Source organism: Phyllobates terribilis, unplaced genomic scaffold (genome assembly GCF_046119375.1).
Source record: "Phyllobates terribilis strain yellow unplaced genomic scaffold, ASM4611937v1 Scaffold_25__1_contigs__length_18738178, whole genome shotgun sequence".
In the NCBI taxonomy this organism is placed as follows: Eukaryota; Metazoa; Chordata; class Amphibia; order Anura; family Dendrobatidae; genus Phyllobates; species Phyllobates terribilis.
Window position 1 is genome coordinate 4,947,879 of NW_027362785.1, and position 13,841 is coordinate 4,961,719.

Consider the following 13,841-nt stretch of genomic DNA (forward strand, 5'->3'; position numbering starts at 1 on the left):
CCACCATCTAGTAGTAGTTATATTTATGACTGATATAATGTGACTGTACACCAATCTAATTTAGAGTGCGGTTTACAAGGGAGTGAATTGCTTCTGATTTCATTTGGCATTATAACTTTTATTAGCTACCTTTCATTATTAACGATCCGGCCATAGTGACTGACCCCGTACCCACATTACTACACTTACTTTGACCTTTTGTTCTTCTTCATACAGCGCAGACGCGCTTCGTACATGCGCTGCTCGTCCTCTGTGGCATCGCTGGCTGGGCTGGTTTCAGGGTGACGGGGGGGACGACATACGTCCTCCTTCCCGTCACTTCCTGTGGACGCCGGGGTGGAGCAACATGACGATCCGCGCACCTATTCGCTAGCCATTAAGATCCATTCATTTAAATAGCACCTGCTTTTTATCACTTGTCACACCTCCTGACGAAGTCGGAAGGTGAAACGCGCGTCGGGGCCATCGCACGGGACAATATGTCACAAGGTAATTACAATCTCTCATTGCGGGTCTAAGTCTTGGACTAGGACTAGGACCAGGACATATTAGAGATAGGACTAGTTTATTCATGATGAATTTGAGATACGTATCTAATTGTTATATCTCAGGTTAGTCATACACTTATTAGTGCACTCTAAGGTCCAGCATAACTATTAGGATATCTCATTAAGTGTTAATCTGCCTGGGACCCTGAGTCTCCCCCTTTCTTTCACTATGGTGGATCTTCCACACTCTTTTCCATAGTGTTGTTGCAGCAATTATATATGTACAGCTGGTATAACCTGGGCATCTCCTGTATATAATTATATATGTACAGCTGGTATAACCTGGGCATCTCCTGTATATAATTATATATGTACAGCCGGTATAACCTGGGCATCTCCTGTATATAATTATATATGTACAGCCGGTATAACCTGGGCATCTCCTGTATATAATTATATATGTACAGCCGGTATAACCTGGGTATCCTCTGTGTATAATTATATATGTACAGCTGGTATAACCTGGGCATCTCCTGTATATAATTATATATGTACAGCCGGTATAACCTGGGTATCCTCTGTGTATAATTATATATGTACAGCTGGTATAACCTGGGCATCTCCTGTATATAATTATATATATACAGCCGGTATAACCTGGGCATCTCCTGTATATAATTATATATGTACAGCTGGTATAACCTGGGCATCTCCTGTATATAATTATATATATATACAGCCGGTATAACCTGGGCATCTCCTGTATATAATTATATATGTACAGCTGGTATAACCTGGACATCTGCTGTATATAATTATATATGTACAGCTGGTATAACCTGGGCATCTCGTGTATGTAATTATATATGTGCAGCCGGTATAACCTGGGCATCTCCTGTATATAATTATATATGTACAGCCGGTATAACCTGGGTATCCTCTGTGTATAATTATATATGTACAACTGGTATAACCTGGGCATCTCCTGTATATAATTATATATGTACAGCTGGTATAACCTGGACATCTGCTGTATATAATTATATATGTACAGCTGGTATAACCTGGGCATCTCGTGTATGTAATTATATATGTGCAGCCGGTATAACCTGGGCATCTCCTGTATATAATTATATATGTACAGCCGGTATAACCTGGGTATCCTCTGTGTATAATTATATATGTACAGCTGGTATAACCTGGGCATCTCCTGTATATAATTATATATATACAGCCGGTATAACCTGGGTATCTCCTGTATATAATTATATATGTACAGCTGGTATAACCTGGGCATCTCCTGTATATAATTATATATATACAGCCGGTATAACCTGGGCATCTCCTGTATATAATTATATATGTACAGCTGGTATAACCTGGACATCTGCTGTATATAATTATATATGTACAGCTGGTATAACCTGGGCATCTCCTGTATATAATTATATATGTACAGCTGGTATAACCTGGACATCTCCTGTATATAATTATATATGTACAGCTGGTATAACCTGGACATCTCCTGTATATAATTATATATGTACAGCTGGTATAACCTGGGCATCTCCTGTATATAATTATATATGTACAGCTGGTATAACCTGGGCATCTCCTGTATATAATTATATATGTACAGCTGGTATAACCTGGACATCTCCTGTATATAATTATATATGTACAGCTGGTATAACCTGGGCATCTCCTGTATATAATTATATATGTACAGCTGGTATAACCTGGGCATCTCCTGTATATAATTATATATGTACAGCTGGTATAACCTGGGCATCTCCTGTATATAATTATATATGTACAGCTGGTATAACCCGGGCATCTCCTGTATATAATTATATATGTACAGCTGGTATAACCTGGGCATCTCCTGTATATAATTATATATGTACAGCTGGTATAACCTGGGCATCTCCTGTATATAATTATATATGTACAGCTGGTATAACCTGGGCATCTCCTGTATATAATTATATATGTACAGCCGGTATAACCTGGACATCTCCTGTATATAATTATATATGTACAGCTGGTATAACCTGGACATCTCCTGTATATAATTATATATGTACAGCTGGTATAACCTGGGCATCTCCTGTATATAATTATATATGTACAGCTGGTATAACCTGGACATCTCCTGTATATAATTATATATGTACAGCTGGTATAACCTGGGCATCTCCTGTATATAATTATATATGTACAGCCGGTATAACCTGGGCATCTCCTGTATATAATTATATATGTACAGCTGGTATAACCTGGACATCTCCTGTATATAATTATATATGTACAGCTGGTATAACCTGGGCATCTTCTGTATATAATTATATATGTACAGCTGGTATAACCTGGACATCTCCTGTATATAATTATATATGTACAGCTGGTATAACCTGGACATCTCCTGTATATAATTATATATGTACAGCTGGTATAACCTGGGCATCTCCTGTATATAATTATATATGTACAGCCGGTATAACCTGGGCATCTCCTGTATATAATTATATATGTACAGCTGGTATAACCTGGACATCTCCTGTATATAATTATATATGTACAGCTGGTATAACCTGGACATCTCCTGTATATAATTATATATGTACAGCTGGTATAACCTGGGCATCTCCTGTATATAATTATATTTGTACAGCTGGTATAACCTGGACATCTCCTGTATATAATTATATATGTACAGCTGGTATAACCTGGGTATCTCCTGTGTATAATTATATATGTACAGCCGGTATAACCCGGGTATCTCCTGTATATAATTATATATGTACAGCTGGTATAACCTGGGCATCTCCTGTATATAATTATATATGTACAGCTGGTATATCCTGGACATCCCCTGTATATAATTATATATGTACAGCTGGTATAACCTGGACATCTCCTGTATATAATTATATATGTACAGCTGGTATAACCTGGGCATCTTCTGTATATAATTATATATGTACAGCTGGTATAACCTGGACATCTCCTGTATATAATTATATATGTACAGCTGGTATAACCTGGACATCTCCTGTATATAATTATATATGTACAGCTGGTATAACCTGGGCATCTTCTGTATATAATTATATATGTACAGCTGGTATAACCTGGACATCTCCTGTATATAATTATATATGTACAGCTGGTATAACCTGGACATCTCCTGTATATAATTATATATGTACAGCTGGTATAACCTGGACATCTCCTGTATATAATTATAAATGTACAGCTGGTATAACCTGGACATCTCCTGTATATAATTATATATGTACAGCTGGTATAACCTGGACATCTCCTGTATATAATTATATATGTACAGCTGGTATAACCTGGGCATCTTCTGTATATAATTATATATGTACAGCTGGTATAACCTGGGCATCTCCTGTATATAATTATATATGTACAGCCGGTATAACCTGGGCATCTCCTGTATATAATTATATATGTACAGCTGGTATAACCTGGGCATCTCCTGTATATAATTATATATGTACAGCTGGTATAACCTGGGCATCTCCTGTATATAATTATAGATGTACAGCTGGTATAACCTGGGCATCTCCTGTATATAATTATATATGTACAGCTGGTATAACCTGGGCATCTTCTGTATATAATTATATATGTACAGCTGGTATAACCTGGGCATCTCGTGTATGTAATTATACATGTAGTATAACGCGAGGTCCTTACTCTGGTGTTTCTATACTTTGTGTGTATAGGACCCCCGTCTCCCCATGTGGCGGGCTCTTACCGCTCAGCAGCGCCCTCTCCTGTTCCAGTCTGCTCAGGCACTCTTGCTTGTACTGCTTCCACTTCTTCAGGATGCCCTCCAGCACGGCTCCGCTCACCTACAGGGTGACAGTGGTGGTTAATGACATTGTCCCCGGAGCGTCGCTACATTTCTGTGGGGGTCTTATACCCCTGTAACGAGCCCGGCTCCATGTCCCGGGCGTTTATTACGAGGCCTTGAGTCGCCCTCGTGTGTCACATCTCTTTATATTCTGTCGCCCCATTACGCCTGTCTACGGAGGTCAGGGTGGCTAGTAAGGTGGCCACCACCGCAGCTCCCAGAGGAGAGCTCACCCAGCTCTCCCCGGCTCCTGAATGTGTCAGTCCCTCAGGGGCAGGACCAGAGGAAGCCCACTCTATTATTGGAGGAATTTCCCAGCTCTTTTCTGTAGCCTTCTCTGTTTTTTTGCCATGTACCACTTGATGGCGTTGCATTAATAACTCTGCTACATCGCTGGGCTCTGCTAAATTGCCACAAATGAGTCTCCTGGCAAACGCAACTCTGCTACATCACTGGGCTCTGCTACCTTACCACAAATGAGTCTACTAGCATAACCATCATTGACTTACCATTGAATTCTGCTACATTGTTACTAGTGCGTCTCCTGACAAATGCAACTCTTGTACATCGCTGAGCTCTGCTACCTTACCACAAGTGAGTTTCCAGAAAAATCCAGCTCTCCTATACCACTGAACTCTGCTACAACATCATAAGTGTGTCTTCTCACAAACCCGACCTCTGCTGCATCACTCTACCACTCTGCTACATTGCTGGGCTCTGTAACATTACCAAAAGTGTGTTTTCTGACATACCCATCTCTGACTTACCACATAACTCAGCTACATCATCACAAGTGTGTCATCTAAGAAACCCAACTCTGTTACTTCCCTGGGTTCGGCTACAACACCACAATTGTGTCTCCTGACAAACCCAACTCTGCTGCATCACTGGGTTCTGCTATAACACCACACGTATGTCTTCTGACAATCCCAACTCTGCCACATGTCTGGATTCTGCTACAACACCATGAGTGTGTCTTCTGACATACAGCAAGCTATGCTACATCACTGGATTTTGCTACAACACCACAAGTGTGTTTTCTGACAAACCCAACTCTGCTACATCGCTGGGTTTTGCTATAACACAAGTGTGACTTCTGACAATTCCAACTCTGCCACATGTCTGGATTCTGCTACAACAACACAAGTGTGTCTTCCACCACACAACTAGCTGTGCTACATCGCAGGGTTCTGCTACAATGCCACAAGTGTGACTTCTGACAATCCAAATTCTGCTACATCACTGGGCTCTGCTACAACGCCACAAGTGTGACTTCTGACAATCCAAATTCTGCTACATCACTGGGTTCCGCTACAACACCACAAGTGTGACTTCTGACAATCCAAACTCTGCTACATCACTGGGCTCTGCTACAAAACCACAAGTGTGACTTCTGACAATCCAAACTCTGCTACATCACTGGGTTCCGCTACAACACCACAAGTGTGACTTCTGACAATCCAAACTCTGCTACATCACTGGGTTTTGCTATAACACAAGTGTGACTTCTGACAATCCAAACTCTGCTACATCACTGGGTTCCGCTACAACGCCACAAGTGTGACTTCTGACAATCCAAACTTTGGTGCATCACTGGGTTCTGCTACAACGCCACAAGTGTGACTTCTGACAATCCAAACTCTGCTACATCACTGGGTTCCGCTACAACACCACAAGTGTGACTTCTGACAATCCAAACTCTGCTACATCACTGGGTTTTGCTATAACACAAGTGTGACTTCTGACAATCCAAATTCTGCTACATCACTGGGTTCCGCTACAACGCCACAAGTGTGACTTCTGACAATCCAAACTCTGCTACATCACTGGGTTCCGCTACAACACCACAAGTGTGACTTCTGACAATCCAAACTCTGCTACATCACTGGGTTTTGCTATAACACAAGTGTGACTTCTGACAATCCAAACTCTGCTACATCACTGGGCTCTGCTACTTCACCACAGACAAGTGTCCAGTTATATCCAGCTCTGCTGTTCCAACAGTGGACTACTTTCCTAAGTCTCTGAATCTGAATCCAAGAATAAATAGGTGTCACTTTCAAGGAAAAAAATCATTAATAAAAATGTCAGTGACAGCCGGTGACCAGACCCTGAACGGTGGAGGCCAAGTCTGCTTCACTGGAGGAGATTAATGACCTTTGGGGGAGGGGTAGTACTCTGGGCTAGGAGCTGTATTTAGCAGAACGTAGAAACTATTAGTGGTCTGGGCTTATCGGGAGAAGAGCGAAAAATATAATATAAAAGTAACTAAAAAAAATCATACAGGGTCGTGAGCGCAAAAAGTAAAAAAAAAAGATAGCCCCAAACCCAATACCTCAAGGACATAATTATTAGAAGGGTTGTCCATCTACAGGAATTTCATCATCAGGTCCATTAATGTCTACTATCAATGTAGTCCAATTGCCCAACCTAGTACCTCCAGGCCTCGGAGCTTCACAAATTGATATACACTCCACTAGTTGTCTACCAGTGATATTAACTGGTCATGACCATAAACTCAAAAGGACATGAAACTAATCAATAGTGTGGTATATTTATCAGAAGTCCATCGTTAGGACCACCACAGTCTACAATGAATTGAATTTGGAGTAATTGGTCAACTTAGTACCTTCAGGCTTAAGTGTCCCAACAGAGACACTTAGGCCATAGTACACCAGTCATAGAGATTGTCCATTGCCATAAACTCAATACAACATAGACCAAATTATTGAGGTGATGCATCTATCAGAAGTCCATATGCGGGGGCATTTATGCATACTTTATCGAAGTGCCATAGTTTATCAAAGTGCCACGGCAGTTAGATATGGCAGTTCTAATATTCATCTTTCTTCTCTTCTTACAGGTATATATATCCCACTCCTCTGCTCTGTGTTATCTCTTCTGAAATCTACATTGTATCTCCATGTTACTTGCAATGCTCTGCAGCTAATCACTGGTATATATAGCTCACTCCTCTGCTCCGTGTTATCTCTTCTGAAATCTACATTATATCTCCATGTTACTTGCAATGCTCTGCAGCTAATCACTGGTATATATATCTCATTCATCTACGTTGTTTAATCCATGATACTTTAAGGTCATCACACTTACTTTAACAGTTTATGATCCATGTTGAGTTGCCAGTCTGTTTTTGATTCTGCAGTTTTATTGTCTCCTGTTGTCTTAAGCTAGTTGACTGATCGCTAACGAGTTAAATCTGTGTAGATCTAAGCAGATACGTCCCTATATATTGAGACATAGTCAAGGGGCAGCATTTATGCGGGGGCATTTATACATATAGCATTTATGCATACTTTATCGAAGTGCCATAGTTTATCAAAGTGCCACGGCAGTTAGATATGGCAGTTGGACAGGGCAGGAGACAGGTAAGACATGCAAGACAATTAAACAAACTTGCTTCCAGGTCATCTGTTATGCAAACAGTATTCACCATTTGTATCTGTGCCATTTAAGTTCTGGCTGCTACAATCATCCGCATTCACCGTTCTCCCACAAATTCGGCACATTTCATCCATATTAACCCCTCTCTCCTCTCTTCTCCTATGTACAGCTGTCATGCTCTCTTCACAATGTTATACCACACAGATCCATTCATTCCCACCATACAACACAGGAAACGCTCTCACAAATCACTCAACCATCTGCTCACTCTCTGTATCTTCCTTCTCTTTGTTGCAGGTGATATTTCTCCTAATCCAGGACCCTCCAGTAATAATAACACTAACTCTTTCCCTGTTACATTCAGAAACCCTGCTAATCTCATTAATATTCCCTGCATATCTTCTGTCTCATTCACCTGTGCCCTTTGGAATGTGCGCTCAGCATGTAATAAACTCTCCTACATCCATGACTTTTTCCTCTCTAATTCCCTCAACCTTCTGGCTCTCACTGAAACCTGGATCCAGCAGTCGGACACCACCGCCGCTGCTGCAGCTCTCTCCTATGGTGGTCTACACTTCTCTCATACCCCGAGACCTGACAACAGATCAGGTGGAGGGGTTGGTCGGCTTCTTTCAACAAAATGTACTTTTCAGGTGATCCCGCCAGTACCCTCCCTTATCTTCCCTTCTTTTGAGGTCCACACAGTCAGACTCTACCGACCCTTCTCACTGCAAGTGGCCATTGTCTATCGCCCTCCAGGTCCCTCCCGTCAGTTCCTGGATCACTTTGCTGCCTGGCTTCCAAATTTTCTATCCTGCGACATCCCCACGATAATCATGGGAGATTTTAACATCCCAATTAGCGATCCTCTTTCCCCATCTGCCGCTCATCTTTTATCACTAACCTCCTCCTTCGGCCTTTCACAGCTTACTAACTCTCCTACACATGAGGACGGGAACACATTGGACCTGATCTTCTCCCTGACTTTACTAACTCTCCCCTTCCACTCTCTGACCATAATCTTCTTTCATTCTCTGTCAAGAACTTTGAGGCTACTCAAGAAACCCCCACTTTCCACATAGACGGCGACAACCCTGGCACACGCTACAAATACGTCTTCTCCAGCGGTGTTCCAGGTGCGCTGAACGGCTGTGGAGAAAATCTAATCTGCCCGAAGATTTCCTCCATTATAAATTTATGCTGAAAACATATAACTCTGCCCTTCACCTCTCCAAACAAACCTGCTTCAACAACCTCATCATCTCACTTTCCAATAATCCTAAACGCCTCCTTGACACGTTTCATTCTCAAACAGCACAGTCCCCGACCACCGACCTCAGCACTGACGATCTGGCCAATTATTTCAAAGAAAAAATTGACCATATCCGACAGGAAATTTTCTCCTAATCCCCAAATGTTATGCATGCTCTCCCCCGCCACATTGTATCTTGCTCACTTTCTGATTTCAAACCAGTCACGGAAGATGAAGTGATCAGGCTCCTTGCATCTTCTCGCCCTACCACCTGCACCAGTGACCCTATTCCCTCACATCTCCTTCAGTCCTTTTCTCCAGCTATCACCACTCACCTAACTAAAATTTTCAACCTCTCCCTCTCATCTGGTATCTTTCCCTCTTCTTTTAAACACGCCAGCATACAACCATTACTTAAAAAACCATCCCTCGACCAGAACTGCACGGCCAACTACAGACCTGTTTCCAATCTTCCCTTCATCTCTAAACTCTTGGAACGCCTGGTCCACTCCCGTCTCATCCGCTATCTCTCAGACAACTCTCTTCTTGACCCTTTACAATCTGGTTTCCGCTCTTTACATTCTACTGAAACTGCCCTCACTAAAGTCTCTAATGATCTACTAACAGCTAAATCTAATGGTCCCTGCTCCCTGCTGATCTCCTGGATCTCTCTGCAGCATTCGACCCTGTGGATCACCAGCTCCTCCTCACTATGCTCCGCACTATTGGCCTCAAGGACACGGTTCTCTCCTGGTTCTCCTCCTATCTCTCTGACCGCTCCTTCTCTGTGTCTTTTGCCGGCTCCTCCTCCTCCCTACTTCCTCTTACTGTCGGGGTTCCTCAAGGATCAGTCCTAGGCCCCCTTCTTTTCTCCTTATACACCGCTCCCATTGGACAAACAATCAGTAGATTCGGTTTCCAGTACCATCTCTATGCGGATGACACCCAATTATACACCTCTGCTCCGGACATCACCCCTGCATTACTACAAAACACCAGTGATTGTCTTCTGCTGTGTCTAACATTATGTCCTCCCTCTACCTAAAACTGAATCTGTCCAAAACTGAACTCCTCGTCTTTCCTCCCTGCACTAACCTACCTGTGCCCGATATTGCCATTTCCGTTTGTGGCTCCACCATTACTCCCCAGCAACAAGCCCGCTGTCTTGGGGTCATTTTTGATTCAGATCTTTCCTTCACTCCTCACATCAAATCACTCGCTCGTTCATGTCATCTACACCTCAAAAACATCTCAAGAATCAGGACTTTTTTCACCTTTGACTCGGCAAAAACTCTTACGGTCGCTCTTATTCATTCCTGTCTGGACTACTGCAACTCTCTACTTATCGGTCTCCCTCTTACTAAACTCTCCCCTCTCCAATCCGTCCTTAACGCAGCAGCCAGGATCATATTCCTCGCCAACAGCTACACCGATGCCTCTTCCCTGTGCCAGTCATTGCACTGGTTACCCATCCAATATAGAGTTCAATTTAAACTTATCACGCTTACCCACAAAGCGCTCCATGCTTCAGTACCCCCCTACATCTCCTCCCTTGTCTTAGTCTACCACCCTACACGTGCCCTCCGTTCTGCCAATGACTTAAAACTAAAATCCTCCATAATCCGAACTTCCCACTCTCGTCTCCAAGATTTCTCGCGTGCTGCGCCAATTCTTTGGAATGCACTACCCAGGACAGTTCGATTAATTTCCAATACCCACAGTTTCAAGTGGACCCTAAAATCCCATTTCTTTAGACTGGCGTATCGCCTAAACACACTCTGTCCGTCCCAGTCTTCCCCCATATTAAAATCTTCAATTTCAGGTTCATACCAACCATGCACATAATAGCCTCGGTCAGGACTGTACACATACTGGCTGCGACCAGTCCATGGATTATTTATCCTATATAGTATATCAAGGCTGCATTATACAATATATGTTCATTCTACCTTTTTGTGTCTCCCCCATTTCCTCATAGACTGTAAGCTTGCGAGCAGGGCCCTCACTGCTTTCGATATGAGATATGCTTATTCTGTATTGTCTGTATAAGTCCCCCCTAAAATTGTAAAGTGCTGCGGAATATGTTGGCGCTATAAAAATAAAAAATTATTATTATTATCATTAGGTCCACCAGAGTCTACAATGAATGTGGTGTAATTGTATAACCTAGTACCTTCAGGCCCCTGAGCTGTAAGAATTGAAGGCTTCAGTGTCCAAACAGAGATGCTTAGGCTGTGGTCTACCAGTCATAGAGATTGTCCATTGCCATAAACTCAATACCACATAGACCAAATTATTGAGGTGATGCATCTACCAGAAGTCCTTCATTAGATCCATCAGAGCCTACAATGAATTTTGTATAATTGTGCAACCTAGTACCTTCAGGCCCCTGAGCTGTAAGAATTGAAAGCTTCAGTGTCCAAACAGAGATGCTTAGGCTGTGGTCTACCAGTCATAGAGATTGTCCTTTCCCATAAACTCAATACCACATAGACCAAATTATTGAGGTGATTCAGCTATCAGAAGTCCTTCATTAGGTCCATCAGAACCTACAATAAATTTGGTATAATTGTACAACCTAGTACCTCCAGGCCTCGGAGCTATGCAAATTGTTAAACACCGCACAAGTTGTCTACCAGTCATAATATCCGGTCATGACCATAAACTCCAAAGGACATGAACCTAATCATTAACGTGGTATATCTATCAGAAGTCCATCATTAGGTCCACCAGAATCTACAATGAATGTGGTGTAATTGTGCAACCTAGTACCTTCAGGCCCCTGTGGTGTAAGAATTGAAAGCTTCAGTGTCCAAACAGAGATGCTTAAGCTGTGGTCTACCAGTCATAGAGATTGTGCATTGCCATAAACTCAGTATCACATGGATCAAATCGTTGATGTGATAAGTCTACCAGAAGTCCATCATTAGGTCCATGAGAGCCTGCAATAAAATTGGTATAATTGTGCAACCTAGTACCTTCAGGCCTCTGAGCTGGAAAAATTGAAGACTCAAGTCTGCTACTAGCCATAATGGTGAACCATAACACTTTTAAGAGGCTTTGAACGTACAAGAACCCAACATCAAAGCTTACTGCGTCTAAGACCCAGATGCCTAAGTCTACAAACAATGCTTTTGTGAGGGTTTCTTTTAAACTCCATGCCAAGATCTTGGGATATTGTGTATGGCAGACACTGGGGTTACTCTGACCGTTGGACAACCGAATAACTGTTATGGTTGGACTAGTTCCAATCTTTTTAGCAACTTCTGGACTTTTCTGTGATGAAGTATTTTTATGGTAATCTAAGCTCAGTTGATCTGAACAGTGGGAGGTCCAGGCCTTGTGGTCATAATTTGGATGTTAAAATGCAGTTAGTGGAGAGATTCTGAGTGGGCGACACTCATGTAAGACCATTCTTCACTACTGGATGCCCGTTTTGATTCCATACCCTGGAGCAACCAATACGCACCATGGATAAACAAGTTGGTGGTAGAACTGATACTTAACAATCATTACCGTGGACCTGATGGGACCAAGGACTCTCTTTGGATGGGGGAAAGTATTAGACTACGGTAATGACCATATATTCGGGTGAGCTGTCTAGATCTACATTGTGAATCAACATTTTGAACTTTCCACCAACTTTCCAGCATTGCAACTTTGATCAAATCTATATAGAAGTCTTTAACCCAGTCGTCATAAACAAGCTTTCATGGATCTACAGGTCTACAGGTCGGGACAATTGGTTTACTTAATGTGAAGTTTCCAAGAACTTTCTTCATCTGACCTAGACTGGATGGCATAGAATCAAGGTAACAGGGGCTTGACAATCTCTCTTGGTGCCAAAGGCAGGGATTGTACCCATCTTCAATAACTTTTGGAGATGTTGGATGGACAATCTTCAACTTGGCCGCCTCCAAAACCAATTCCTTCAGTTTGGTTTCTTTTTAAATCCAATTTTCATACTCCTGCTACCCCTTGCAATGCCTTCGATGGCCATGACCAATTTCCATTCCTTACTTCATCAAGGTCTACATATTTCATGAACAAGTGGCAGTCTAAAAAGAAAGACCCTCAAAAATTTAATGGACTTCTAATGGCAGTAGAACTTTTTTTTACTAGATAGTTAACTCTCGCTTGAAGCAGCCATTATTAGCTTCATATCTTCTCATACTCTCCACCCTCATAAAGTTGTTTACAACATATTAGATTGCCAGAGTTCTTCTGAAGTGCTTGAGACGATGTTCTCATAGTACGCCAGACCTCGGATCACATCTTAACCACAGTAATGAATCGGAGCCGTCAAGACTTTTGATGTAGGTTCTCAGCTGGTGATTATCTTCAGCTTGTTAATACTCTTCCACCTTGTTATGTTAAGACTTGTCATGGTTACATTGGACGCCAGCCACTGACCAACGCAATGTAAACAGTTCCCTAAACGTATAAACTCCTCATTGCATCTGCTTTTTATCAACTGGAAGATGTTTATAAAATGCAAAGTCATCCATAATACAACCAAACGAGGGACTTTGAAAAAACTCAGAATTGGGTGAACACCGGGGATTGAAAGGAATGGTCGTGGTGTGGGAAAAAAGGACAACATTTATGGACATGGGGTAAGGTTGGATGGAGATAGAGAAGAGGTTACATGTTGGCCTGCAGAGATTAGAAGATGGTCTTCAAGGGTTTCCGATAGTGATGAGCGAGCATGTTCTGTTAACCCTTTTCGGGTGCTCGCCGAATATCTTCAGCGTGCTCGGGTGTTATGTTTTAGTCACTCCGTGATCATGATTTGCGACTGTTTGACAGCTTT

At 42.1% G+C, this 13,841-nt stretch overlaps 1 protein-coding gene across 1 annotated transcript in view; it reads right to left on the reverse strand.

The window, feature by feature from the left end:
• Positions 1-13,841, reverse strand: part of GLP2R (glucagon like peptide 2 receptor) — a 506,477-nt gene that overhangs the window by 454,515 nt on the left and 38,121 nt on the right. The window contains exon 2 of the mRNA XM_073660266.1: positions 4,276-4,372. Within this exon, the coding sequence (XP_073516367.1) occupies positions 4,276-4,372 (97 nt within the window). The remainder of the gene's footprint in view (positions 1-4,275; positions 4,373-13,841) is intronic.